At 45.7% G+C, this 27532-nt stretch overlaps 3 protein-coding genes across 5 annotated transcripts in view; 1 reads left to right on the forward strand and 2 right to left on the reverse strand.

Moving 5' to 3' along the window:
* Positions 1 to 63: 63 nt before the first annotated feature.
* dcun1d3 (defective in cullin neddylation 1 domain containing 3) lies at positions 64 to 10114 on the reverse strand. Of its 2 annotated transcripts, none has more exons than XM_076298636.1 (4): positions 9671 to 10114; positions 7978 to 8044; positions 6763 to 7316; positions 64 to 2608 (listed from the first exon to the last, which is right to left on the reverse strand). In XM_076298636.1, the coding sequence occupies exons 3-4, from the start codon at positions 7197 to 7199 to the stop codon at positions 2059 to 2061; spliced, it is 987 nt and encodes a 328-aa protein (XP_076154751.1). In that variant the 5' UTR covers positions 7200 to 7316; positions 7978 to 8044; positions 9671 to 10114; the 3' UTR covers positions 64 to 2058. The 2 variants fall into 2 exon arrangements, with proteins under 2 accessions (XP_076154751.1, XP_076154750.1); XM_076298635.1 differs by having other exon boundaries at positions 7978 to 8049.
* Positions 8892 to 12972, forward strand: lyrm1 (LYR motif containing 1). Of its 2 annotated transcripts, none has more exons than XM_076298638.1 (5): positions 8892 to 8938; positions 11597 to 11779; positions 11873 to 11933; positions 12028 to 12059; positions 12586 to 12972. In XM_076298638.1, exons 2-5 carry the CDS (start codon positions 11621 to 11623, stop codon positions 12700 to 12702), a joined length of 369 nt encoding a protein of 122 aa, XP_076154753.1. In that variant the 5' UTR covers positions 8892 to 8938; positions 11597 to 11620; the 3' UTR covers positions 12703 to 12972. The 2 variants fall into 2 exon arrangements, with proteins under 2 accessions (XP_076154753.1, XP_076154752.1); XM_076298637.1 differs by lacking the exon at positions 8892 to 8938 and adding an exon at positions 10367 to 10405.
* A 736-nt stretch (positions 12973 to 13708) lies between these two features.
* The window catches only part of dnah3 (dynein axonemal heavy chain 3), a 29763-nt gene continuing 15939 nt past the window's right edge, over positions 13709 to 27532 (reverse strand). The window contains exons 32-61 of the mRNA XM_076298829.1: positions 27340 to 27431; positions 26996 to 27215; positions 26724 to 26858; positions 26466 to 26577; positions 25992 to 26233; positions 25740 to 25840; positions 25415 to 25520; positions 25054 to 25183; positions 24674 to 24910; positions 24438 to 24541; positions 24022 to 24316; positions 23686 to 23865; positions 23471 to 23594; positions 23198 to 23354; positions 22949 to 23092; positions 22146 to 22812; positions 21870 to 22035; positions 21429 to 21645; positions 21107 to 21289; positions 20764 to 20962; positions 18491 to 20632; positions 18037 to 18262; positions 17487 to 17731; positions 17044 to 17160; positions 16570 to 16727; positions 16226 to 16393; positions 15791 to 15933; positions 14541 to 14745; positions 14157 to 14294; positions 13709 to 14062 (exon numbers count right to left, since the gene is read on the reverse strand). Of these exons, the coding sequence (XP_076154944.1) occupies positions 13709 to 14062; positions 14157 to 14294; positions 14541 to 14745; positions 15791 to 15933; positions 16226 to 16393; positions 16570 to 16727; positions 17044 to 17160; positions 17487 to 17731; positions 18037 to 18262; positions 18491 to 20632; positions 20764 to 20962; positions 21107 to 21289; positions 21429 to 21645; positions 21870 to 22035; positions 22146 to 22812; positions 22949 to 23092; positions 23198 to 23354; positions 23471 to 23594; positions 23686 to 23865; positions 24022 to 24316; positions 24438 to 24541; positions 24674 to 24910; positions 25054 to 25183; positions 25415 to 25520; positions 25740 to 25840; positions 25992 to 26233; positions 26466 to 26577; positions 26724 to 26858; positions 26996 to 27215; positions 27340 to 27431 (7707 nt within the window). The remainder of the gene's footprint in view (positions 14063 to 14156; positions 14295 to 14540; positions 14746 to 15790; positions 15934 to 16225; positions 16394 to 16569; positions 16728 to 17043; positions 17161 to 17486; positions 17732 to 18036; positions 18263 to 18490; positions 20633 to 20763; positions 20963 to 21106; positions 21290 to 21428; positions 21646 to 21869; positions 22036 to 22145; positions 22813 to 22948; positions 23093 to 23197; positions 23355 to 23470; positions 23595 to 23685; positions 23866 to 24021; positions 24317 to 24437; positions 24542 to 24673; positions 24911 to 25053; positions 25184 to 25414; positions 25521 to 25739; positions 25841 to 25991; positions 26234 to 26465; positions 26578 to 26723; positions 26859 to 26995; positions 27216 to 27339; positions 27432 to 27532) is intronic.

The following is a 27532-nucleotide window of genomic DNA, read 5'->3' on the forward strand; positions in this document are numbered from 1 at the left end:
TACAGTACCAATTCTAGCCACTGGATGGCGCTGATAACCAAGAAACCACGGAGAGGAGAGAGATAACATTTTGTGGTTCACTGTCCACTCCATTTTATTTGTTATAAATCATTGCATTTTTATATAAAAACCAGACAAAGGAAAGTGAAATGAAACCACTGTAAATGTAAAATGTAAACCGCAAAAATAAACCTGATCACAGCAAGCACCTTCCAAACAATCACACGTGTCTGGTCACAGGCATCCTCAGGAATCACACACTGCGAGCTGAAGGGCGGGGGGCAGAGGGGTCCAGCCGGAGGAGGAAAGAAAACAGAACCGAGGCCAAAGGATAAAGAATGAGGATCCCTGTGAGATTTAAGTGTTTGGCAACAGAGGCCAAAGAGTGCCATCTTTGTACACACACAATAACAAACGCACTCGCACACACACACACACACACTCCCATCCACTCACACACAGCCTCTGGTGCCAACACCTCCGTGTCCTCTCCAAACATTCAGCATCAGCAACACTTTTTTACTGCAACACAGGGCCCTTATATAGTTGTGTGTAATGTTCCCATTACTATTTTATTACTTAGGCAGCAATTTCCCTTCTTCATTAAATGTTATGTAGAGTACTTCCCGGCTTAAAGAGGTTGAAGCGTGCAAGAGACTGTAATGAGGAGACAGGAAGAGAAAGGGATACCTGGTCCAAAAATATACTCCCTTCACTCTTCAGCAAACATTATCTCACAATCTTTTTGATGTCACCACCACATTAAGAGAGCCACAAGAATGGCATGTCAGTCATCCAAAGGACATTGTCCAACTTACGAGAGGGGCAAAATCATTTCAAATCAAAAATAATACATACTGACTTGGATACATCAGATATCAGTGTTCTTAAATGATTCTGTGGATTCCAGAATAATACTTGTTTTCTACAATGGTTTGAACAGATACGTAGTTGGGCAACATGGTGCTTTGGTTCAGTACAAATGCCTCTTAAAGAGGGCTTTTAAGAGAGGTGACTGGGACATCCTGGGACAATCTCAGTGCAGCAGCGGAGGGCTCTCCCACATCTCATCAGCTCGTTTCTGCTGAATCACCTTGCAGTCATGACGGCCACACAGATCCACACTCTGGGCCAGGCATTAAGGTCAGGGCACTCATTCTGCTGGAGTCTTGAATGATGCCGAACACAAATTCTATAACTTGGTGGAAGGTATGGTTGTGATTTCTTTCATGGACACACTGTGCCTGATTTTTTGGTATCGAAATGGTTTATGATACCCTCTTGTGCAATGCTTTAAGGCTGACTATCTAAGACATTAGCCCAATTCATGTCATACCCTGCATCCCTCCTTTAGCTCTTGTTCGGTCACCCCACAGGGTGCTCTCTCCTCTCTCCCTCGTTCACCTCTGAGGAGGAATCCTCAAGGTTCACATGTGGTGTCCTGGTTTGGTTGTGATTGGCTCAGGCGTTCACTGCCCTTGCTTGGTAATGTGTGAACAGCACACCTCATAAAAGGTGCATCCCCTCGACATGCACTCCTCTCCTCTCCTCTCCTCCCCTCCCCTCTCTCACACACAGACCTTGCAGGCGAAGTGAACAAAAGTAGTGAACCTAGGGGGCAGCAATCGGTGGACTGAGATGCAGCTGCCCATGGGCAGCCACTCTCTTTCCAGTCACCAGGGCTTCTGGAGTGGGGGGGGGGGGGTTGCTCAAAACACAGGGGTCCTGAGCAGGGGTTGGGGTGGGAATAGGGGTGGGGGGGTTGTGAACTCTCCAAAACCCAAATGTTGAATACCAAAACAATCATTTACAAAATAAAACAATAAGTTAAATAGAAGTGCTTAAAAACACCATTTCATTACAGAGCCCTTTTATAAAAACACGAGAATGGGTGGGGCCGGGAGGGGGGGAAGGGGAGGGAGGAGGGGGCCGTCCTCCCCAAGCAGCCAAAATAATCATATTAATAACGGTGAAATATAGATGGGTAATGAAACAGTAATACTCATATCCATCAAGGCCATCTCAAGGGTTCATATCCCAGCATGCCTCACAGCGCAGTCAGTGAGAAGTCCAGCCCTGTGCTGCTGCCCCATCTGAGCAGTCTGTGACAGAGGGGGGTGGGCACTCCCCCTCCTCCTCTCCTCCTCCTCCCCCCATCCCCCTCCACCTCTCGTCCTCAGCCTCCTGTTCTCTCCTCCGGCGCTCCGTCTCCCACTCCACGAAGGAGTCGAAGAGGCTGGGCCAGGCCTCGTCCTCGCTGTAGTTGCTCAGGTCGGGCCCGATGCTCTGCGTGAAGTTGAGGAACATGTTCCAGGTGTCGCGCGAGATGCCGCGCACGCCGCACGGGTTCTCCGACAGGAAGTCCAGCCAGTGCTCCAGCACCGGCGGCGTGTCCTGCGTGAAGACCAGCCGCCAGAGCGCCACGGCGATGCCGCGCTGCAGCGAGCGCTGGCCCTCGTCCACGTCCAGGCCGAACTGGAAGGTGAAGCGATACAGGTCCTTGAAGCTCTCCTCGCCGCGCGCCTCCTCCATCAGCACGGAGAAGCGCGAGCAGATGCCCTCCACACTGTCCGCCTGGATGGCCCGGCAGCCCTCCACAAACTCCTTCCTGCAGAGGGGGGGGGGGGAGGACAGAGGCCGAGGGAGGAAGGAGTGAAAGAGAAACAGAAAGAAGGTGCAGAAATGGGAAGGAGACAGAGAGAGATAAACAGGAAAAGACAGTTAGAGATGAAAAGAGGAACAGCAACAACAAAGATCAGAACAAGTGCACTAAAAAGGCATTATATTTACATAACCAGCAGCAGAACGGCACAACACCCTCTCAACCCTCTAATCAGATAGAAACATTCACACACACACACACACACACACACAGACACAGACACACACACGCACACTTGACTGCATATGCCCAGACACACCAAGTCCAAAATAGTTAGCTATATTCTATACACCGCCTTAACACCCCTGTGAAGAGCCTGCACAGCTTTTTCCATTGGATCCTAGCAGCTATGTGGTACTCAATTTCAGGACTGAGGTATGTTATTTGTGACTCGTCTTGGACCCACACGCTAGACTTAACTTGGATTTGAATACGGAGTGGATGACTGATTCAAAGCAGAGGATTCAAATCTCATCTCTACCACAAACTGTGTGGCACAGCAATTTGATGCATATTACCTGAGCCCCTTGACTTATACTGGCTTTACCAACAGAACTCTAATAGGTGTCATTTGTAAGATTGTACCTATCAAAAATGTGCATGCCCATTCCATACTGTAAATGCCATATACTCCAATCAGATAAATGTAGGTGAGAGTATTTTATCTAAACACCTAAACATGGTCATATATTTTTAAGAACAGAAAGACACAGGATCGTGAGAGGCCCTTTTTAACCCTTAAAGCTGAGCTGGTGGTGTGAACAGGACAATATGAACGTGGCGTTAGCGACAAGAGAGCAGGCCTGAGACCATGAGGGCGTGAGACTGCAACCCATCTGACTTTCACACACTCAACAGGTTTCCTTGGTGAGTCAGTAAACACACGTAGATATATACACCCAGAGTAAACCCATCAAAGCTAATATCCATTGATCGCTGAACTGATCTTATGAGAATGGTATGAGAACATTTTCAGCAATGGACTGGTAATTGAAAATACTTTAAAAGTTATACCTAACAGCTTTCTGCTGTAACTCAATATTTCTGAACAAAATAACAGTCAGTTGGGAAATAACTTAAGGCAGGGTTAAGATTTTATCCATCAGGGTCTGAAAGCACCAAATGATGATATAGCCTGACAATTTCAGCAGAAAGCTGCTGAAATCCATTGACCTGAAAGTAGATTTCAGAGCTAGACAAAGCCTTAACAACACCGTGCTACAAATTGCTCCTGTAGACAATCGCGTCCCCATATCAGCCTGGTTGTATAGTACAGGACAGTACAAGCCTTGACTGCTGTAAGAATAACATAACTCAACATTGGACAACAGCACTGTAGAATGCTAAACACTGAGGGTGTTAAATAAAGTGGAGTTAAATAAAATAAACAAAACAAAACAAAAGAATGACTCAATACTAGGATGGAGTTCACTACCACTACCTGTACAGTTTCAACAGACTGAAAAAAACAAACAAATACTCCTCCCACAACAATACCAACAAGCAGACATTATAGAGAAGCAGAGCTTGACCACATGTTGTGGCGGACTCTGAGCAGACAATGAGATTGTGCTGCCTGTCTGTCAGCACAACTGCCGCCTACAGGTCTGCTATTCCCACGTACAAACAGGCTGCTGGCCTGCTCACGTACCCCAAGTGGGGGGTCAATCTGTCCGGCATGAAGGCTAACGCTCAAAAGCATTGGTTGACTCTTCTGCGCAGTAAACGTGGAAAGAAAAACAAAACTGTGATGAAACACACAGAGCTGAGCCACCTTGGTCAGAACCCGTAGCCAAGGCCCTGGGCCTGAGCTCGCAAGAGAGCCAAGCAGGAAGACAAGTCCAGCAAGGTCAGCTGTTCTTTCAGTTTCGTTTCCAGACAGGTCACAGCCCACCTGCTAGTGAGAGCCGGACAAACACAGTGACACAGGCTGGATAGGACATCAAAGGGACAGAAGGGGTCAGGGGTCAGTTCTACACCTGACAGGTCATGACTCCATGTATCCTAAAAAACAGCCCTCACTCCAGCTGAATGTCAATAGGTTAGAGCAGGGTGACCCAAAACCCTACCACCACACCTTCCTGGTCTGTGGAAATACATCACACTTTACACAGCAGAGCAATGAAACTGTGTTCGGTGTTCTTTTAGAGGACCAAGACAAGTGCTATCATATTATTTTATGCAATTTCACAATGTGTCTTTATCCTGTACACTGAACATCAGCATATGTATGTAAAATAATGGATTGAAGTAAAAAGAGCAGGAAAAGCTGAAAGTGTAACACAGCAGGGTAACATGCTCATATATCTATGACGATTACTGTAGATAGCTGAGGAGGAGACCTGTGACAGTACATCTAATGCAAATGTCTTGTGAACGTATCCACCCAATAGAGGTTCTGTCAAAAGTGAGATCCCTCCGTTATAGGCTTTCTACAATTTCAATTCATGCCCTTGACACGGAACACTCCCTACATATATACATAACCTCCCTACATATATACATAACCTCAGACTGACCACTGAGTGGCCCAAGTTAAGCTCAGTGGTCAACTACAGCTCAGCTGACCATGAAAAACTCTTTTCAGGTTTGAACACTGACAAAATCACAATATGCACTCACTAGTGGGAAGGTAAAGATGGTGTGTGCAAGTAAACGTGAGACACACAACTACAAATCATATTTTGGATATTCACTGTAATATTCACTCTAAGCCCAAACCTACCTACCTTTTATCAACATAATTTGATTTACATTTATCATATTATGAATAACTAACAGGTTTGTGTGTGTGTGTGTGTGTGTCACATCCGTAGAAGTCAGTGAATTATTAACAGTACTGAATGATAAATTGCAGACTGAGATGTGATGTGGCATTTCCCTGCTTGACAGACACACCCTTGCTAACTCCTCTGGTGACAGACTGAATGACTGGCAGTCCACTCCAGCAGGGTCTCCTGGCCTCAATCTCAAGTCAACTATATCATGTGCGGTCACAGTCCTCTCCGGCAGAGGACATGGTTTCTCTCTACTTCATTAGATATAGATACTTGACCATGATCAACAGGAAAAAATGGACAGATATGCTTCACTCCAGTTGTGGTGAATGGAGTTTCAAATGACAACACACCCTTGAATAAGGCTAGAAAATATCCATGGATGATGGTTGCACAGAAGATGATTCATCCATGAGCATGATTAAGTTGGAGGTGCACTACTGAGGACGCAGGTAATGATCAGGCTGAAGGGAGCACCAAGTATCTGACAACTGGTGTGGTGCTGTGACCAACTGTCAACTGGCATTTGTATGTGATTCATCAGAGAAAATGAACCTTTCACCTTGAGCTGGATTCCCTACAAATATTTAACACCTGGATGCCTCTTGGTGCAGAATTACATGAATGACGGCTATTACTGGCCAGTATCTAAACCAGATGTTCAGGAAGTTGACTATGAGATGGCTATGTTCCACAATGGTAAAATAGTATAAAACAAATACCTATAGATCAGATTCCACTGAAACACTTTAGACCAACACTCTCGTGTGTGGAATTACATGATGATTAACAAGGGAGTTTCCTCTGCAACATAAATAACCCAAAGAGGCAAGCAGATGCTGAACTGTCCTCAAATGATGTCTGTCAGTGTTCATGCTTAGGAAAGATGTAATAAATTATGTGTTGGCAGGTTTTTAATCTTTATCACTGACAGATACAGAAATGTGCATCTTACACAATCACCATCTGGCAAACACACTTCACTTGGGGGAATATTTGGTAATTGTACAATATCTATGATAGCTCACACACTTTACTTAGCATATTTTCAATATCCATATGCCGGAAAAAAAGAAAACTTGTCTTACTCTTATCACATTATGGAATGCTGGAAATATAACGGGGCTAATGTTTAATTCATTATCACTAGGCCCTGCTTTTTCACAGCTACATTCTGCTGTCCAGCTGCGGTCTGCACACACGTGTGCCCATGTGCCTCACCCATCCCTTTGTAAACACACACCTTATCTGACCTCAACACATGAAAACTCAATCACTGACACAGCCCCACTGCAGGAGGTGTTTATCAGGCAGCCTGCTCACCTTGTAAACTTGCACATGGTGGCCGCCTGGAACTTCCAGGCCAGCACGAGGACGCGGAACTCGGCGGGGTCCACATGCAGGTCCTCACAGAAGCACTCCATGCCCTCCTCCAGGATGGCGTCCTCCTGCTTGTCCTTGTAGCGCAGGAACATCTCCTCGATCCGCCGCAGCGATACGCCGTCGCCCTCCGCCCAGCCTTCCTCCTTCAGACCCTCCCCGTGCACCGGTGGCGGGGCGACGCTGGTCTCCACGGTCACATCGGGGGCCTTGGTGCCGTTGTAGACGGGCTCGGCAGAGCTCTTGGGACAGGGGTCTTCCTTGTGCCCCCCTCCTCCGCCGCCTCCCCCGCCCTTCTTGCCGTGGGACTTCTCCTTGTCTCCACTCTTGCTGCCCAGAGAGGAGGTGGGGTTTTTGCACTTTGTGACGCACTGGCCCATGTCTCTCTCTCACACTCTCACTGACTCTCCTCCTCTCCGCTCCTCTTCAGGTCTGCTCAGCTCCGTCTGCACCCCGGTGATCTGGCTGGCCGACACTCCTCAACATGCCCTCAGGCCCTGTGAAAAACAAACACACACACACACACACACCGATACATTAACAAACATACAGGTAGATATCCAAAGTGGCCACTAAAGTTCCAAACATAACATACCATATAAAGGCATCTCTATTTTCATTTAGTTGTTAAAGACTTCCGATAATACACACAGAAGATAGACACCTCAGCAGAGTCCGAGAACATTTCAAAGTTACTACCATCAGCGGAGGCTTAAAAAATCTCCCTCATTTAGTGCAATTTAACACATCAGCACACCTAGCACACAGGGGAGACACTTCCGTTCTGCACGCATCAACAAGGATGGAAGCAAGACTGCAGCTCCTGGCGCTCGTGGAGACGGCCGTGGGCTGTGGGGGAAGACTCGCTGAGAAGAGCTGACAGACGCAGTGCTGTGAGGGGATTCTGCTGAGTTTCTCTTTTAAGGGGCATCATGCTTGCCTTTTTGTGTTAAACTTGCACTTCATTAATTACCGCAATTCTGATCTTATAGGCAGCAGAATCCTCAATGGGTTTGGGAGACTTCACAGGGTATTATAGGCACAGAGCAAAGTATACTGGTTTAACCCAGCAGCTGAAAAAAACACCAATCTGCTTAGTTTATTCAGAAAGGGATCTGATGACCGTCATCACAAGGATGATGGGAAGAGAATACTCACCACGGCAACTGAATGATGAGCAGGGGTGTCATCTGAGAGAGGGGCATTGGGGTGACCTTGACATCAGCTGTGCTTTCACAAACAAATATACACCAAACGTTTCAAATAGAGAAAAACATGACCTGAGGCACACATAACTGCAAATGCACACATGGATGTTAAAATGTGTCTGCATAATGTGTCTCTTTGTATGTGACGCATTCTGCTGTGAGCTGGAAATATGAGATGGGTGACCAGGTAGCTACATTATACTGCTGGAACTAAACACGTCACTCATTGATGAAACTGCTAGAATAGCTTCATTGTAAGATACTACGTATAGTCAAGTTATAGGTTGTCATAAAATCGGAGTATTTCAAAATGTAATCCCAAACTGACTCGCTCATCCCTATTTCTGTCCAAACCTCCCTCGTTCAAGAACAAACAGGAAATGGTATGACTGTTGAGAGATTCTTTAGCAAGAGAGTCAGCTTCTCAGTCCATTGATGAGAACAGGGCAGGCAATGGGATAAGGTGGACAGGATGATTCACGAGATAAGAAAGGTCTCTCATCTGATGAGCTGCTGGCTGTGAATCAGCGGGGAAGAAGATCAGCAGACCAGTGTAAAGAGGAACTGTATTGTATGACTTCCAGAGAATGAGTCTAAACTAGTGGGAACAGATGCTAGTGTCGAACTTCTCACCACTTAATGTTACAGGAACAGAAATGCTTAGATATCCCAAACACTATCCCCTGTGTAGGTGTAGGTGTCTAACCGGAACATGTTCGGGCAAGGACCTACACATGTACTGTGTACACCTCCTAGGAGGCCGGGGCTACAACACTCCCTTTCAGATTTTAAAGCATGTATGTTAGCGGTGAAACCTGGCCCCAAGTATGAACAGTGAGCTCATTCAAAAAGGGTACCTTCCCAAAGCAACATTTGATCTCACTAGGCGGTGGATACGCTGCCAGAGTAAGGTTAGGTAACGTTACTGTATCTAGTTAAATAATCCATGACTTTAATGGCGCTGCATTGGTGTTCGGTGTTTTGGTATTGCGTGTCAGCCTCGGGCCACTAGAAGCTATGTTCCAATGATCAACTAGTTAAGTTTTGGATAACAGTAACTAAACACGAATTAGGTGATGGTATGTTTACTCTGGTAGAGCAATTTAGCTCTGTGTAGCCATGCTCTTGGTTAACTGTATACAATGCCCACTTGATGCTAGTTTGACGAAAACTAATATACTTTTCCTACCCCGTCCGTCAATGATAGAAGCTGTACTTTGCTAACTGGTTAACATGGCTAACTTAGCTTATTTACACTGCTACTGTTCAATGGACACTAACTAGCTAGAGACGTGCCCAGAATGTCATTAAGGCGTAATATAACTTTTTGACTTGGCGACCAGTGCACTCAAAGCACATTGGAACCAGTCAAACATTCAATTTACAAGATAAAAAAAACTGGAGCAGTCTCTTAACCAAAAGCTAGCATCCACTAAGCTGGATACAATAACGCTAACGACACAGACTACCGACTGTCTACTTAGCGAGCTAGCTGGATGAATGTAGCTAGCTCGCTGGCTACACCTAGATTGCTATACAGTTGTTAAAAGTTGAAGACGTGAAAGTGATATCAAAAGTTATGATGACAACTTGTTCCACTGAATTGACAACTACGCAAACTTTCATTTGTACCATGATCTTACCTGCTAAATCGTAAACTGTATTTCCACGTAATTCACGATCATCACTTCAATCGTGGTGAGTTCCACATAGACAACGACAAAACAGCCCTGTCGTATTTAGCTAGCCAGCAAGCTAACACTAGCTAGCTAACATATTAGCTATATACTACAAATCCTTCGTTTTTTAGCATAGGCTCGGTGATGCAAAAAATGTAACAATCATAGAAATCAAAGTGTCTGCCCTTTTCGACAGCTAAAATTATCCCCGGAACAAGCTTAAACAGCTTGTTTGAGAATTTACAGTTTCTTTGTGTTGCTCCTATCCTCTTAGTCATTGACTGGACATTATGGGAATTTTCCCCGCATCATTTCCTGCGGAGAAACAGCGATCTCCACGGCTGAACACGGCCTGATAGGCTCTGCCTCTCAGGTTTAAAGGGTTTAAACCGGCTCCTCTTCAACGCAGAAGGTTGTGTCCTATATGAAAGACCTATACATATTTAAAATTAAATATTTCTACTTATCTGTTATTGTTGAACTTAACACGTATATAAATATACAGTCAAATAATTATATCTCATTAAACTGGATTTGGTGAGTTCAAAATATCTAAAAATGTAGACACTGTAAACCCTGATTAAAACCCCTGTGACTGCGCAAAATATGCGTAGCTTTGAATGCGATGACATATTGCTGATGTCATCAATTGTGCGACGTGTTGATGTTGACAGCGCATGAATGAAGGCGCAGTATTTGGTAGGTCAAATTGTCATTACTCAATTTTATACGTCTAGAGACTGAGGGAATGTCTTTTCTCGCTTCTCGCTAAATATATGATATATCGTTCGTTTCATGGCAATAGTTCTTGATTTTAGTGAGTGGTTTATTAACGCAGCTAGCTGAACAGTAACCCATGTCTGCTCAGAAATACTGGCTAATGTTCTGACGGATTTGTCTATTCGACCAATACACAATCTACGTGCCTTTCTTAGAGAGAGTAGACTGCATGAGAGCCACCCTTTCTCATTAAACCGCTTTGGTCGACTAATGTCACATGTTCTGACTTATCTCTTCTTTGAACTTGGTTGATTGATGCTAAGGATATTGCTAATTAGTAGCCTATGCCACATCAATAATATTTTCAATCTTAAGTTTAGTTATGACACCACATCAACATTTCCAGCAGATATCATTTTATTACATCTAAGGATGCCGACCCCTGGACTTTTGCATACATGCCTTAAGCCACCAAACGCCTTTAAAACACCTTTAAAGTAGATAAATAGTGCTCCCATGTGGTTATTTTTGGTACTGTTCTTGTAGTCAATCATACTTGAATCATGTTGGCCAACACTGAAATGGTTTTAGATTTTGTGGTTCATTAGTTAAAATAACCTCAACATTCAAAAGTAGGCAGTTGGAATTGTATGTTGGGTTGTAATATTTTATGAACAAAAGACACTGGCTTTGGCACAAACAATAAACGTTTACATTATTTTCCTCAATCTGTCATGACTGCCTATCAAAATATTGCAAATAAATGCATTTCTATGATGTTTGATGTGCAGATGAGTGAAATTAGCCTCTTGTCGTAAGAAAAAAATCTACTAAGTAGACGACGACTAAGTATAATCAACTAAGGGAAATAAAATTAAATGAAGTTTAACTTCACTGTGTGCCAAGAACAAACTGAATACTACAAAGTTCACAAATAAAGAATGAAAGAGCCACTTCGAATCAAATTCAGCACTTTCCCTTCTTTCAGACATTGTATTGAATTTAAAGATTTCATAAAAGCAAAATTCATGTAGCTTAATTTGCCAAAATCAAAGTAAACACATACATTATTATGCCTTCTTAACTACTTAGACAAATGATTGAAAATGCAACCCCAATTTAGTCAACCTAAAGAGGAGGTTATATTTGACAATGTTGTGTCTTGAATAGGTATTTGCATTATAATCAACACCAATGAGTTCAGTGACCCGTGCAGAGGTGCTTTCACTGTACCGGAGGATTTTCAGGATTGCACGGAGCTGGCAGGCTCAAAGCGCCCTGCAGCATGACACTGACACTGAGAGACGCTACATTGTACAAGAAGCCCAAACCCTGTTTCGACAAAACCAGCAGGTGTGAAATGATTGAATAATCCATTAACACATTTTTTGGTTCTAAAGGATGCTGAATTAATTACTCTGCCTCAACTCATCTCTTTTTGTTTAGTTAACAGAACAAGAGTCTATAAAAAAGTGCTTAGATGAATGCAATGCAAGAATAGAAATAGGTAAGTTTGGTCAAATTTTAAGATTCTAACTATTTTCCCATGCACTCTAGATAAAAAAAACAGCTGTCAAATTAATTTATTAATTCTGTTTCAGGGCTGCATTACAGGAACCCATATCCCAGACCAGTGAGTCCAAAGATCATTGTTGAAACCAAACCAAGTGCTTCCAACTATACTGAACAAAAAATTACACCCAGTACTTTTTGTTTTTCTCCCATTTTCCATGAATATGATATGTCTTCTATGCACACAAAAGGCTTATTTCTCTCAAATTTTGAGAAATTGCCTTCTCTTGGTCTGGTCACAGTAAAGGCTACACTAAAAGGTTCAGTTTTGTCACAACACAATACCATCGACATTACAAGCTTTGAGGGAGCGTGCAACTAGCATGTTGACTGGAGGGCTATCCACCAAACCAGTTGATTTTGAACTGAATGCACAGGTGAAATGCTCACTAATAGACATTTTTACCAGATCTGTGAACAAATAAATCTTTTGTGTACATAGAACTCAGGAAGAATGAGAGCAAAAACTAAAATGTTTATTTTGTGTTTATGTTCAGTATTAGCCTCATTAGGCCATTGTGTTAGTTGTGTTGTGTCTCAACATAGCTCTTCTCTGAGGTATTTTTTCCTGTCTGCTTATTTCATAGACCTATCTGCCTCCAATGGGACTGGCCACACAGAAAGGAAGGAAGTTTCGAGGACAACAGAAACTGAGGAAACAAGCCAAACCTGTGTATTTACAGTCTCATGATGATGACACGTGACGCACACACTCATGAAAGCGCACATAATTGTATACGCACAATAATTGTATACGCACAATAACAAGTCTTACGTATTCAAAACAGTACATGTGCAACTTCACCTAAACATTAAATTAAAGATGTAATTATTTGTCAAATAAGAACAAAATGTATGGACACATCAGACACAGTTATAGACACAGTCAGTCTGTCACTGTAGGTGTTCATACTGCCATCCAATGTAAAATATTTATTTTGTTTTATTATATTAAACATTTCTTACAAAACCTGCTTCTATGGTTGAATGATTCTCAGTTAACTTAGTGCTGTGTTTTATCACACTTCTCGTGAAGGGTGTGAAGGGTAGAAGTGTTGAATCACACTATGTTGTGTGCAACCCGCTATGCTGAAACTGTTTGGGCCAAGTAAACAAAGAAATAACTGCCAAAATGAACAATATTCTTATACCTGTTACTGTAAATTAAATTTGAATTGAGATCAACTACAACCGTTTTCACAATGCTTGCTGTAGGCCATATTAGGTTTGATAATGAGTTTTTGCATGACTGATTTTCTCTTTGTATTACATTGGATAATTTAATTTTTGAATGATTACTGTGTGGGTAGAATAAAAGAAATGAAACTGAACACCTTTTTAAGAAGGTCACAACATTCCTTATATCCTTCATTTGGTTAACAGCTCTATCCAGCAGCAATATACTGTGAAAGTGAAATGCACAGACCTGCCTGTAGCTGCTTTCAATGTTTGTTACATTTCTATGTTTACATGGATTTTACATGTTTATGAATCACTGCTCCACTTAAAACCAATTCCTTATGTCTGTGTTCCTGTAAACTCAAGTCAGCCCTCACACTCACAAGTATCCTGAGGTATTCTAAGCAAAAGTGATTGGCACCGTTAACATACTGGATTGCACATACCTGATGTGATAACGTTTTTAATAGACATTGTGTTTTTAGACTCAGTCCATTCTATGTATGTATGTCTGTGAACATCTGATCCTCCTCAGTCGTCCAGCTGGCACAAGCAGGCCACCCCCCGGTTGATCCAGTGCTTCTGAGGTCGGTCAGAGGGAAGCTCGATTGGCAGCACGTAGTTGGTGGAGTGGCCAGTGGTGGACAGAGTCCCACGCCGGGCACTGGTCTTGTACACCGGACACACGTACACATTCTCGTGCTTGAACTTGGAGCTCTCGCCCGGCTTGAGCCAGATGATGGGCAGAGTGTCAAAGAGGATCTTGGGAAGGGACTCACCGATGACCATGTTTTCGCGGTCCCAGCGTGCTCCCTCCAGGAAGAGGCCACGAACGTAGGCGCCGTCAGCCGGCTTCTTCTTAACACCGGTCTCATATTTGGTCACCTGAGACATGCAGACATAAACACAGAGTGAGCAAAGAAAGTCTCGCCCCCTCATCTCCACTGTCTACTTCACATGCTACTAGCACACTTCTCACCTCAAACTCAAAACCGATGTAGTCAATGGGGATGGTATATCTGCGCGCGTAGTTCTGGGAGACTCCTGTGAGGAAGGACTGTGTGAAGTAGAACCCGGACACCCAGAAAACGCTTGGGGGTCCATTATCAATCCAGTCCTTCACGATACACAGAAAAAAAGACACCAGAGGTCAAAGACAGTAAGCACTTAATGCACTTAAGATGCACTTAATTAATCTACAACAGACATCTAAACAGGTGAGTGGTGATGGTTGTAATGAGGTTCCCTTCTTTACAGTAAAGCGCATTGAGCACTTAGAAAAGCCCTATGTGTCTTTTTAATTCTTATTTGTCTGTTGTGTGTTTTTTGTTCAGATAGTTCAGAGTTCCGAGTGAGTTGCCACCTGGAGGAAGTGGAGTCTCTGGAACAGGTCAGTGATGTAGCTGCCCAGCGGTTTGAGAGAGGGGTAGGAGCGTGCAGCCCACACAGCGGGAACGCGTCCCACCAGCATGCTGTTGAACACGCCCTCCAGCTCCGACGACATCACCACCTGGCCCTTGAGAGCCCGCCGGATGTTGACCAGAGTGCTGCGCACCACATTGGTCAGCCTGATCAGCAAACATCACAAACAGAGGCACACCGTCAGTCCAGTCAGCAATCAGTAAGCACAAGAAGCACCGCAGTACATCATTGCTTCTCAGCAGTTCTCCGATTATCAATCTTAACATGCCGCTACAGAATTATAAAGTGATTAATAAATATATGATTTTATGAGATAATAATCTTTTAAGAGATGCATGGTTTGAGACATTTTGGACTGATTTCCTATACATGGATTAAACATAGTCCTAGACTAAAAGCTTTTTTCAATGGAGATATACATTTTCTTTTAGGAATAGGCTTGATCAACGTCTGAGAGACTGGCCCTTTGTGTTTGTGAGTGTGCTTGTGTGTATTGATAGCAATAAAAATGTATGGTTAAAATGGATAATAATTTAACTTCAAGACTACTTTTAGTTAGCCATGTAACCCTTCATGGTTTTAAACAAAGACCCCATCCCCTCCCCCAATGGAATGCTAATGTCCTGGTTTAAGGCCTATCACTTACACAAGACAAAGGATGCTACCTTGATATAATGTATCCATGTATCATGAAATGTAAATGTATTCATGTCTGGTATCATTTTGATAGTCTCATTACAAGGATTGTAATGATGCGATTGTGAGAATGTTTGGAACATTCTATAAGTGATATTTCTGATATATAAGATATCTCTCCTCATGCTATTCATATAGGTGTGAAGTGGGTGTGAGTAGGTGTGTCTGATACCAAGTGAAGAGCCAACCAAGTGGGATTGTTCTTGGCGCCATTTTGTTCTTTGTTTAAAACATTTAAAAGTAACTAAACTGCAATGGTTGTCAGATCAGATTTTCTAGACTTGGACTAAGGATGTAGCGGAAGAGAGGATAAGTTGGCTACAGGCCAACCTAGGCCTCAGGCCTGGGCTAGGCCTACATAGACCATAGACCTTTTTTTGTACTCTCTCTCAGCTTGTAACATAATAAACCTGATTCCTGAGTTTTTCCTGAAGTTCGCCAGTCTAAGATCAATATTAAGTAATTATTCACCTACAATTACTTTCAGTATCATACCTGTTGAAGCGAATGAGTTCCTGTCTTAGCACCGTGTTCATCGATTCCTCGTAGAGCACTGGGTATTTTTTTATCACCATCTCCAAGTCAAAATCTGCTGGTAACCTGCAGAGAATATCCTCTGCCAACTCATCCACAATGTCCTACATTCAAACACACACACAGTAGAATGTCTATGAATCAGTGTTTTATGATTGGATAATACACTCAGTTAAAGGTAAGCAGCCCCCAGTTCATGCCCCCAGAGTGTAGCACTGTAGCTGCAGCAACTCAAGCTAGATAGGTTTTTTCGTACCGACAGTACTCGGTGACCCCAAGAAACAGAGATCTATGTGAAAAATCTCCATAAACACAAAAACATTCAAATCATTCAAGAATTTAGCTGGTGGTGTCAAACCCACATCAGTCAGACTGAGGTCAAACCCACATCCTCACCTGTGGTGACTTGGCCCCTCCTCCTGTCTGCCTGGGTAGGGTCAACAGAACTCCATCTAGGAGCTGATTAGTCTCCTGGTTGTCCTTGGTGATATCGGCATTGCTATGCAGGCCAAACACACCAGGTTCAGCATTGATTGGCAGATTTCGGATGTACTCGACGTAGCTCTGAGGAAAGATTGAGATTTAATGACTGAAATTCACAGGTAACATTTACCTTTTTAAGATCCAAACTACTTTGTGATGCAACTCCTAGATCAGTAAGGAAATAGTGTAGAATAGTGAAGTGTGTTTGCACAATAACTGTGCAAGTGATTGCGGTAATGACAGTGTGCGTACAGTACCTCATAGGGACCGTGAACGGGGACATAGTAGAGGTCTCCCTCACACAACTTATAGCAGTCGTGCTCCAGTATCTCTGTGTTGAAGAAGATGGACAGCAGGGAGAGCAGCAGTCTCCTGTCCTTGTCATCAGTCACCCTGCCTCCATAGTTACACTCCCCTGGTGAGAAAACCATACGTCCAGTCTTAAATATGTGCACCACATACAGTTATGACTCTACATTTTAAGTTTCATATATAAAACTAATAATTACAGTGAATTTAATGGCATTTTGGGAAGCTATATTGTCTTGATGTTTTAATTTTTTATATTTTCATTCATGAAGAGATGAAGAGGAAAGCCCTCATTCAACTTTTAAGTGTGTGTGTGTGTGTGTGTGTGTGTGTGTGTGTGTGTGTGTGTGTGTGTGTGTGTGTGTGTGTGTGCGTGCGTGCGTGCGTGCGTGCGTGCGTGCGTGCGTGCGTGTGTGTCTAACCAGTTAAGTAGGTGAGAGCCTCTAGTGGAACCTCCTCATACTCCTCCAGGAACATGTGGATCTGTCGCATAGTGATCCTCAGGTCTGACTCATTAAACTCATATGGTATATTCCAGCCTACGCAATACATACAAACAACAGAAGGATGGGTTCATTTTTCAACTAAACAACATCATAGTCCAATCTTCACTGTCTTCACACTATCAGATGTAACGTCAAGTGTGTGTACATGTGAGATTATGGGGGAATTTCCTGATAAAACATTGGTAGTTCTATTAAACCTGTTAATAGTTTATTTACAAGATTTTGGAAAATTAAATCTAACAACACTGATACTGCATAGCCCTGTCCTTGAGGTATGTTGCCCATAAGCAAATATGTAATACATATGTAATATGTAAATCAAGCATCACACAGTCAAGGAGAAGTATGCATATTCTGACCCAGTGGCCCGTAGGTTCGTCTCTCCTGCACCAGCGCGTGGAAGAAGCAGATTCCGAAGAGCAGCTTCTGCCAGATCTCCTGCTTGCTGGAGCTGAGGAAGAAGTTGGGGTCAGAGATGGGGTCGCTGAGGTAAGCGCGCAGGACGTTGGCACGCAGGCCTTTGGGCGGCTCATTGGTCATCTTCACCCCGTTCTGCAGGATGCTCACAGGGAACTTGTCAGAGGGGTAGCTGGTCAGCCATAACCTGAGGGATTCAGGAAAGATTCAGATTCAGTGTCTCAACAGATTGTGTGAGAGATGTATTTCAAAACCATCGGAATTGGATGGATTTCTGAATACACAGTGTGTGCACAATGAATACTCATTGTATAATATACTTATACTTAATATAATAATATACTTATACTATATCCTTTCTATAATATACTTATTTATATATGTGATGCATGTCAGGTTTTTCTTAATCATCAAGACTGTTTTGAGTCTGTCTGGTGGTGTTTTTTTTTACATCTTTTATTTAGTGTATGTCGTATATTCCTGTGTATTCACCTGAAACTGGGGTGTGTGTTGTCAGGGACGATGACCTCCTCACAGATCTTCTCCAGGGTGGGCATCCAGCTAGTGGCCAGATGGCAGTTCTGCAGCACCACCCAGCCCCCATCCTTCAGGGCCTTCTCGATCATAAGCTGCGCTATGGGGCCCTGGCCCTGCCCCAGGGAGATCGTCTGGGTCCTACTGCCTCCCATCCCCAGGTCCTCTGCAAATTTCAGTAAACCTGGAAAAGAAACAAACAGGTGTGTTTTAGTTGCTTTGCATGACCACAGTCCCAGACACAAACTCCTGAAACCCCTGAGGCCTTGAACAGATATCAGCATAATACAAGAGACAGCACAATCTGGCATTTTCAAGACTTTCTTGAATGAGATTAAATTATAACAATATGTGACAGCCCATACATTGTTGTCAGCATGTTTGTATGTATATGAGCATACATGGGTCTTACCAGCAGTAGGATCAGACCCTGGTGATAGAATGAAAATGAGGGGGGAGCAGCAGTTTGAGTCATCATAGCTGCCACTGAGGTCAAAAGTGGGGGGCTCGATATATGGCCGGCCCATGTTCACCACAATGAACTCCTGGATAGCAGGCACCAGCTTATCAGGCCTGAAGCAGCGTAGCACCACCAGGCGGTCCATGCCCTCCAGCACGCGCCAGTTGTCCGGCAGCTGCTCCCCGTGGGGTCGGCTGGAGTCGTAGAGTTGCCTCCACTTCTCCACGTTATCCTGCACATGCTCATAGAAGCCCTTCAGGTTGCAGAGCTCGGAGGCGCGCACAATCTCCGACCAGGACTTGTCGGAGAGCCACTCGGGGGCCGGGTTGGGGTGCGGGTTCTCCAGGGCGATGCCCCCTGTGAGCAAGAAGCGCCAGACTTGGTCGTCAATCTGCCCCTGGCCGTTCATGATGCCCACGGTCAGCAGCAGCGAGAAGAGCAGCTTGTCCTTCTCGAAGAGCGAGCGGCACACGTTGTTGTAGATGCTGATGGTGAAGTGAGCGATGATGTTGTCGATGCGTATGTTCAGGTCGTCGCTGCGGACACTCTGGCCGATGGAGTTCAGGTACAAGTTGATGAACCAGGTGAGCGAGTTCTGGTACATGGGCTCAATGTTGGCCAAGTCCGACACGCAGAAGAACAGGATGGACGAGTGCTCGGCCACTGGCCGATAGCCCATGCGGGTGTCGTCGATCTCCTGCTCGGTGATGTTCGCTACCTTCTGCTTCTCTGAGATCTCCTCAGACAAGATCTTGGAGGAGGACAGCACCTTGATGGCGGTCTCGTCCTCCAGGATGTTCCCCTGCGACGAGGAGAGCACCTCCAGGATCTTGTCCTCAATCTCCTTGAGCTGCTTGTTGTTGGCGGCGCCCTCCAGGATCAGCTGGTTCTTCTTCTCCTCCAGCTCAGGCTTCTCCATGGCCGCCACGATGCCCAGCAGCTGGTCCTCCAGCCCCAGGGGCGTGATCATGAAGTTGATCAGGCACACCTTCACGGCTACCTCGGGAAGGTAGTGCGGATTCCTGAGCCCCGTGGTCATGTAGAAGCGGAAGTCTCTGGAATACTCCACAATGTTCTCGCCAATCTTCATGTACTCAACACCCTGTTGCCGGAACGTCTGTTTCAGGAGGACTGGCTCCAGAACAGCATCCAGCTCCTCCCCAATGTTCTCCATCAGAACCGGTGTGCCAAACTGGATGGAATTTTCCAAGGTTCTGACATAAGTTGGGTCTGAGATTTTGATGACAGCTAACTTATCGGCCTTCTCCATGTTCTTTACCCACTTGTTGGCCTGGCCTTGTGGGTCAATCATCAGTGGCCATCGCCTTGAGTTAGTCACAATGATACCATTGTCAGTTGAGAATGCGTCCACAGGTAGCCCCGCAATCTGCCACTGTCGAATCAACACTTGGTTTCCGAGAGTGTTGCTGAGGGTGAAGTCGTCAGAGCAGGGCACTTTCTTCTGTTGGCACAGCCGATGCCAGGCATGTTGGCACTCAACGCGGTAGTCCACCGTGAACGCGCCCAAGTAGGACACTGTGCCCGAGGACAGGAGGACGTCCCCAGTGAGGTTGGTGTACTTGAAGCCCAGGTTGTGGGCAGCCTCCGTCCAGCGGTCCTTCTCCCCACCTAGTCCACCAATCAGCTTCTCCGCTCTGATGAGCTTCTGGGAACACAGTTCAATGTTGTCCTCCAGGTCCTTCTTCTTCTGGTTCATCTCCTCGAAGGTGTCGTTGAGAGCCTGCAGACGGTCCTCCACTTCCTTCAGCTCGCCCCGCTTCACCTCTAGTGTGGCCATCTGGACGGCTAGCTCCGACTCGGCCGCCTGGAGACGCTCTTTCTTGGGCGCCACCACCTTGGCCACACGCTCGTACACCTCCATGGCACGCACCCATTTGCAGAGCCCTTCGCATGCGGATGACACATTCTTGATGAGAGCCGGCTGGAAGTCTGGGTGGTCGATGAACTTCTCGCGAATCCGTTTGATGTTGGCTGGGGGAATGTTGTCTTTGTCAAAGGCCTTGAGGCTGTCCAGGAAATGGAGGTCACTCAAGAGCTTCTTGGAGTTGCCCCAGTAGTCCTCAATCATTTTACCTGTAGACCACGACACACACAGGATGCTGCATATAATACCAACATGTGATTGATTATATAATTACCTTTTCATCATATAAATATCTCAACTGGCCAAATTAATACACTAATAATAAGCTCTGAACCCTGACCTGAGCCACCGGGATCAGGCTTCCTCTCAGGCTTGATGCCCTTCATGACACAGATGGACTCCATGACCAGTTTGACGGCAGCGGGTGGATTGGTCATGGACTTGACCACAGTGATGTCTGCAGGCTTCAGAGTGTCCAGAGCTGAGAGGGCAGCCTCCAGAGCAGGCATGGCTTCAGCCAGATCCCCCTCACACTCATCCTAACACACACACACACACACACACACACACACACACACACACACACACACACACACACATACATTTAGATAGGTAAACCATCCATCAGTAACTGTTTTGCTGTTTGTATGAGGGTAAGTTCCTGTTCGGAGTGATACACATACTTTAATAGCCTTGGCTGCCGCTGCTGCCTCATTGGCTACTTTTTCGTCGGCGGCCACCAGTTCTTTCTTGGCATCCACCTCCACTGTCTCCTTCTCGATCTTCTTCATCATGGCGTCTGTCTCTGCCGATGTCTTTATCAGCTCGGGCTGCAATGCAGTCAGCTCTTCTTGCATCACTGCCACCTGGAAAACAAAGTGGACTTTTGATTAACTACAGGTACAGGTTTTAGTCGAGCCAATACGATCACTAGGATCTTTAACTATATCGATTTTCCTGTAAAGCGTGTGTGTGTGTGTGTGTGTGTGTCTGTGTGTGTCTCACCTGAGAGGAGGCGAAGTCCAACTTCTCCAGGCCGACCAGGTATCGGTTCCTGAAGGTGTTCACCTGGTCCCTGCGTGAGCCCAGCAGGGTCTTGAAAGTGAGGATGAGCTCCAGGTAGGAGGTGGGCGTCACATAGTTGTGCCGGCGCAGCTGAGAGTAGAACCTCTGACCCAGCTGACGCACGCTCTCCTGGAACGTCTTACACATGTCCACCACACTGACAGAGAACATGAGAGAGAGAAGAAATGGAAACATAGTTGAGGTTGTTGTGCTTGAGAAAGGATGTAGCAAAATAAAAAATTAAATGTTGTAGCACATGCAGTATCCTATTAGTGTGAACAAAAAAAGTCTTCACAAAGCATAGGAATTTATAGGGATGTCTGTATGTGTGTTTGCACTGTTGATTGACTGTTGTTGAAGTAGTTTACAATGGAGACTCACGCTGTTCTGATGTTGTCCTCCAGTTCCACATCCTTTAGGAATGTGTGGGCGACCATCTCCAGAGCGTCTGCGGGCCAGGCCTGGAACCAGTCTATCGTGCAGCAGTTGATCAGTGACGGGAACATCCGCAACCGGTTACGGAAGGCATCACCAATGGGACTCATCGCTGCAACACAGGTAAACATAAACAACATGGTGAAGATTAGCATTTGGATTAGAATGAATGTTCTTCCTGGAGATACAGAAGGTCATCAGGTGTTCAGATGCAGCCTGTACCCAGGACGATGTGCAAGTGGGCTTTGACGCGGTCGATGAAGTAGTTGTACATTGAGAGGGGCGTGGCATCGATCTTCTTGCCCTCCAGACGCGCCACGCCCTGCATCTTATCAATGATGTCGGCGCGTTCGTCTGCAGCGAAGATGTTGGGCACGTCACCCGTGTTCAGCAGCATGTTGATGTCCTCCACCATCGCCTCGTCCTTCACCTGCCCGTCGCTGAACAGGAACACCGTCCTCTTGCCCTCCATGCCCGCCTTCAGCATCACACGCTTGACGTCGTCGCGCCAGTCCGCCATACTGTAGGTGCGCGTCAGCTCGATCTGGAAGAGCTCGTAGTCGTTGATGAAGGTGCCCAGCTTGGTGGCGCTCTGCCGGCCCGAGCCGCCGATGCCCACCAGCAGCAGGTGCCCGCTGTCCTGCTTGAGGACGCGGCAGATGCGCGAGATGTGCTCGATGGCGAACTTGAACATGACCAGCGACATGGGCGCCTTGCTCACGTTGTTGAACTCGTCCAGGTAGTGTTCCATGATGGCCGTCAGCGCCTTCAGGTCGGTGATCTCGTCGTAGGAGCGCGTGTCAGAGTCGGGCTTGGTGTAGTCGCCGAAGAAGAGGCTGCGGACGTCGTCGTCCTCCACTTTGCCAGACAGTGTCAGATGACCCATGAGCTGTGGAGATAAGAGAGAGAGAGAGAGAGAGTTGATGAGCAGAGAGGAGGGATGAATGTAGAAAGAGGGATGAAAGGAATTGCGGATGGAGGGAGACAGGAAGTCACTGAAGTGTTCTATGAAGCCAGTGTCTCACCTTGTCCATGCTTTGTTTGAAGTAGTCTGAGGTTCTCTCCTTCACAATGTTGAAGAAGGTTTTTCTGTCTTCATTGTCAATGAGACGGTCATAGAATACCCGGTATATTTCATGGATCCAGAGACGGATCAGCTTATCACCCTCCTGTGTGTAAACATCTGATGGTGATAAATCTACCTCACTACACAACATATTCAGTGTTTATCAACACACAGACATGAGTTGTGTGTGTGGGATGTGTGTGCTTGCCTTCAAGTGTGTGGCTGGAGCGAGCAGCACTCCTTTTATGACTCGGCTGAAGTCTCGCAGGTTGAAGATGTAATGGGACTTCGAGGGAGTTGGCAGGAAGGCATCTATAGCATCTTTATACACTGCCATGGTGGCCTGGACCATGATCTTACCCAGTCTGCAACAGTTAACATTCACAGACATACTCAGTCCCTCATCATTAAGTTGCAGGGCCTTTGTTGCCTAAGGAAACTCACTGGTGGTGGTGTTGGGCAGAAAGCATTCTGAACTGACCTGGAGAAGGCAGCATCGAACCCTTTGGCAAAGTGCCAGTCAGTGATTGATGTGAAGATCTTGCTGAGTGTCTCATCGTCAAATGAGTCAATGGAGACCACATTGAGGTGGCGCGTGAAACGACCTGAAATAGACACCAAAAGGACAAGAGGAGGGCATGTCAAAAAGATGCACAGGAAGTCAGCAAGAAGCCTGTGCTAAGGTCTTTACTGCACCTGTGATGTCATTTCTTCCACCACCAGGGGGCCCCATGGCCGTGATAAGCAGCACGTCAACGATGTCCTGCCGGGACGTGTCCTTCCTGTCGTACCAGTGGGCGTGATCAATGAGCTGCCTCAGAATCTCAATAGGAGGCTGTGCCCCATAGATCTCCTTTGCTGGCATGTTCAGGTCATCTGGGAGCCAAGAGGTCAAAGGTCACGACTTTACAACTACACTGAGATGGGTCTCTCCAGTACTAATTGGTTTTTAAAACACATACACGTATACACACACACAGAGAGACACACACCTGCACCTATACACACAGTTCCACTCGTTCCTCTCCTTACCTACGTAAATGACACACTTCTTTCCCATAGGTGGACCAAACACGCCCTTGCGCCTACGGTCCAGCTTGGACATGACGATATCTTGTGTCTGATTGGCTGAGGTCCGAGCAGAGAAGTTGATGCAGTTGGGCGTGTAGTTCTCCTTGGGCAGGCTCATCAGGAAGTTGGCGGTGATGATGGACTTGCCTGTGCCCGTGGGCCCCACAAACAGGGTGGCCACCTCATGTGCCACGTAGGTGCGCAGAAAAAAGAGCTGACGTGCCGTTTCCATAGTGGGGATGATCAGGTCTGACACCTGCAGAGGATTTCAACCAAATGTTGCAACACAGTGTGAGAGGAAATATTGTGTGTGTTTACTCACAGGTGCTCTGTTGTTTAGTGGTTTGACATTGGGCAGACTTGCATGTGTGACATACATTAGCGTTGGGAGCGATGGTGCTCTCTTCCTTCGTAATTGAGTCTGTCCATGTGTTCCACTGTCCTGGCCCTTGTTTGTGGAAGTAGTAGTCATACACTGTGCCTACGCCAACAAAGAATACAAACACACAGCAGAGATTTCAGTTTCAGAGACAGACATATTGTACATGTCATGTCACACAGGGGTAGTTGTGTGCTGTTGTTGTGCGATATGTTACATGTCTTTGTGGCAGACCTCTCTCAGGGAAGATGTTGGCCTTTGTGAGTTTGACGCTCTTGGGCCGTGGGTGATCGGGGTCAGTGCCAGAGATCAGGTTCCGGAAAAATCCATCAAACTTCTTCCTGCTGTCACCATTGATGGTTCCGCCCACAGTCCAAACGAGAGCGAATAAGAAGAGGCCCTGCAGCCACATGGTCATCTGTTGGCTGGACATAGGCTCCTTCCCATCCTCACCAGAAACCGCAATCTCATCTTTCATAAGAAAAAAAGCACACACACACACACACACACATATGAGCATAAGAATATAAGAGTATTGTGGATAGTGTGTATGTGATGAGTGTGTGTGCTTGAGTGTTTGTTTCTGTTAGCTTGAATGACCCTGTATCACTCACCCATTAGGCAGGTGTACAGCCGCATAAGACTGTAGGCAAGGTGAATGGGGGACGTCTGCACCAGGAAACGGCACTCATGGGTAATGAAGTCCAGACTTGGCTGAAGAAGCCAATCAAACAGGTCTTTCACCTTTTAAAACAACAGAGTCCTGTTAGTGACATGTTTTTCCAAGGTCTTCTCATAGTTGTGTGTACTGGAGTGTTACATATAAGCGTGTGTGTGTGTGTGTGTGTGTGTGTGTGTGTGTGTGTGTGTGTGTGTGTGTGTGTGTGTGTGTGTGTGTGTGTGTGTGTGTGTGTGTGTGTGTGTGTGTGTGTGTGTGTGTGTGTGTGTGTGTCGGAGTCGGAGTGTAACTCTCACCAGTTCCATGTGCTCCTCACTGAGGCTCTTGGGGAGTGTGTCCATGTAGGAGTCTCTCAGGGGAGTCCAGCCAAGCTGATGGGGCTCCATGTAAATCATACCACACCTACACACATGCACACGCACACGCACACGCACACGCACACACACACACACACATTTTAAATGGTCCTGCACAGATACTATAGCAAGACATTCTTGCTTTAAACTGGTTCTTAATTCCCTTTCCCTTTGTAGCTTCTTTGTAAGTGTGCATATTAGTGAATATGTTAGTATGTTTGTTATTAGTGTGTTTTGGTGTGTGGGAATCAGGATGGTATGATACCTGCTCACAGTAGCTGGAGAGGCCTGCTCCAAATCAGCTGTTTCAAAGATCAAACTCATCTTTGAGCTCATTTGAATGATCTCACCACTCATCAGACACAGCTAGAAAAAGTGAAGTGAAAAAACATGTTATTAAAATAATTAATACAGACTAATTCACTTGTAAAGTAGTTCTTAAGGAGACCTACACACAGACTTGGCTTTGTCAATTAGGTGGGTGGCACTTTCAATTGAGGCTTCAGTGTTGACTCACTTTCTTATTGTCATCCAGCACAGTGTTCATGTTCTCAATCCAGACAGCATCGATGGGCCCGTCAAACAGGATCCACTGCCGGTCATCAGAGATAGACTGGGCCTGCTCACGGAAGGAGGTGGCCAGCACACCGTCGGACCACTCGTGGCTCACCGGGTCGAAGCAGCCGTACAGCTGGCCCATGGTGATGGCTTTGGGATTGATGATGCGGTAGTCCACGGCACACTCCTCCATCTGATTTGCTAAAGATAAGAATCACACGCACACACACATTTTTTGAATTAACTTCAAAAGTAACTTTGAGTGCATATAAAAGAAACTTCAACATTAACAGAGATCATTCAAGCCTTAAATCCTTTTTTGTGTTGACCCTCTACATGTAAATAAACAGATGGCATATCAATGACTCATTCCCACATTGTCCACTGTACACAAGCCAACATATGATGAATATGGTTGTGGGTGATTGCCTACCTTCAGCTAAGTCCCCCAGAGCTCCTGCCAGGACTTTATACGCTGATGTCTTCCCTCCCAATGGCTCCCCCACAATCATGAAGCCATGCCTCACCAACATCATCTCATACACCTACCGAGGCAAAAGCACATCCAAATGTAAATACACACAGCATCATGCATGTTCAGAATGTACACAATCCGGAGATGGTTTGGACTGTGCAGAGGCATTCATCTGCTCATAGTTGTGTTGGGAGCTTTGGCTGCACATTGTGGTACCTGTATAATTTTGCCAATGAACCAGGGCACAGGTTGCAGACTGAGTTTGGCTATGTTGTTCTCCAGAGCCTTCAGTAGCAACTCGTAGTCAGGCTTGGGCAGAACCACTCCAGGAAACAGATCTGAGATGATACCCTGAGGGGAGGCCCAGCAGCACAGATGCATACAACACCCTCTCACACAGACAATCATATACCAAATGCATCCAAACATGTCTATGTCTGCCTCTCACTTACACAAAAGCTCACACTCACACACACACACACACACACCTGGAAGAGGGGTACATCCTGGGCGAGGAACTTGGCCATGTTGACATCCATGAGGGCTCTGAGCAGCAGCACGCTCTCATCCACCTTCGGGTACTTAAGTTTGAGGTTCCCCGCGGCAGTCAGGACCGATTTCACCGCACGCATCCCGTAGTCATAGTGACTCTGAGAGGAGAGCTGCTCTGAACACAGCCGGTAGGTCGCCACAATCTTCTGAGCCAGGCTACCATGGAAACCAAGTTAATGAGTCATTGATGGACATTTTCCTCCTACCAAGTGATGCTGTGTCAACACTGGGAAATGTTTCTTATGTCCAGTAGTTCAATCAATGAAGAAGAGCTTAGTACCTTCTGGACTGAATGAAACCCACGGAGTACAGGGAGATCTCTCCAATCAGTCCGTAGTCAGGGACCATCATAGCTACTGTACGGAACAGAACCTGAAACACATACACACACACACACACACACACACACACACACACACACACATACAGAACAGAACAGAACAGATCAGCATACATACTTCTCACAGTGGTGT

Source organism: Alosa pseudoharengus, unplaced genomic scaffold (genome assembly GCF_046254945.1).
Source record: "Alosa pseudoharengus isolate Yale_2024_CS ecotype anadromous, Long Island Sound unplaced genomic scaffold, YU_APseudo_1.1 YU_APseudo_1.1_scf_21, whole genome shotgun sequence".
In the NCBI taxonomy this organism is placed as follows: Eukaryota; Metazoa; Chordata; class Actinopteri; order Clupeiformes; family Clupeidae; genus Alosa; species Alosa pseudoharengus.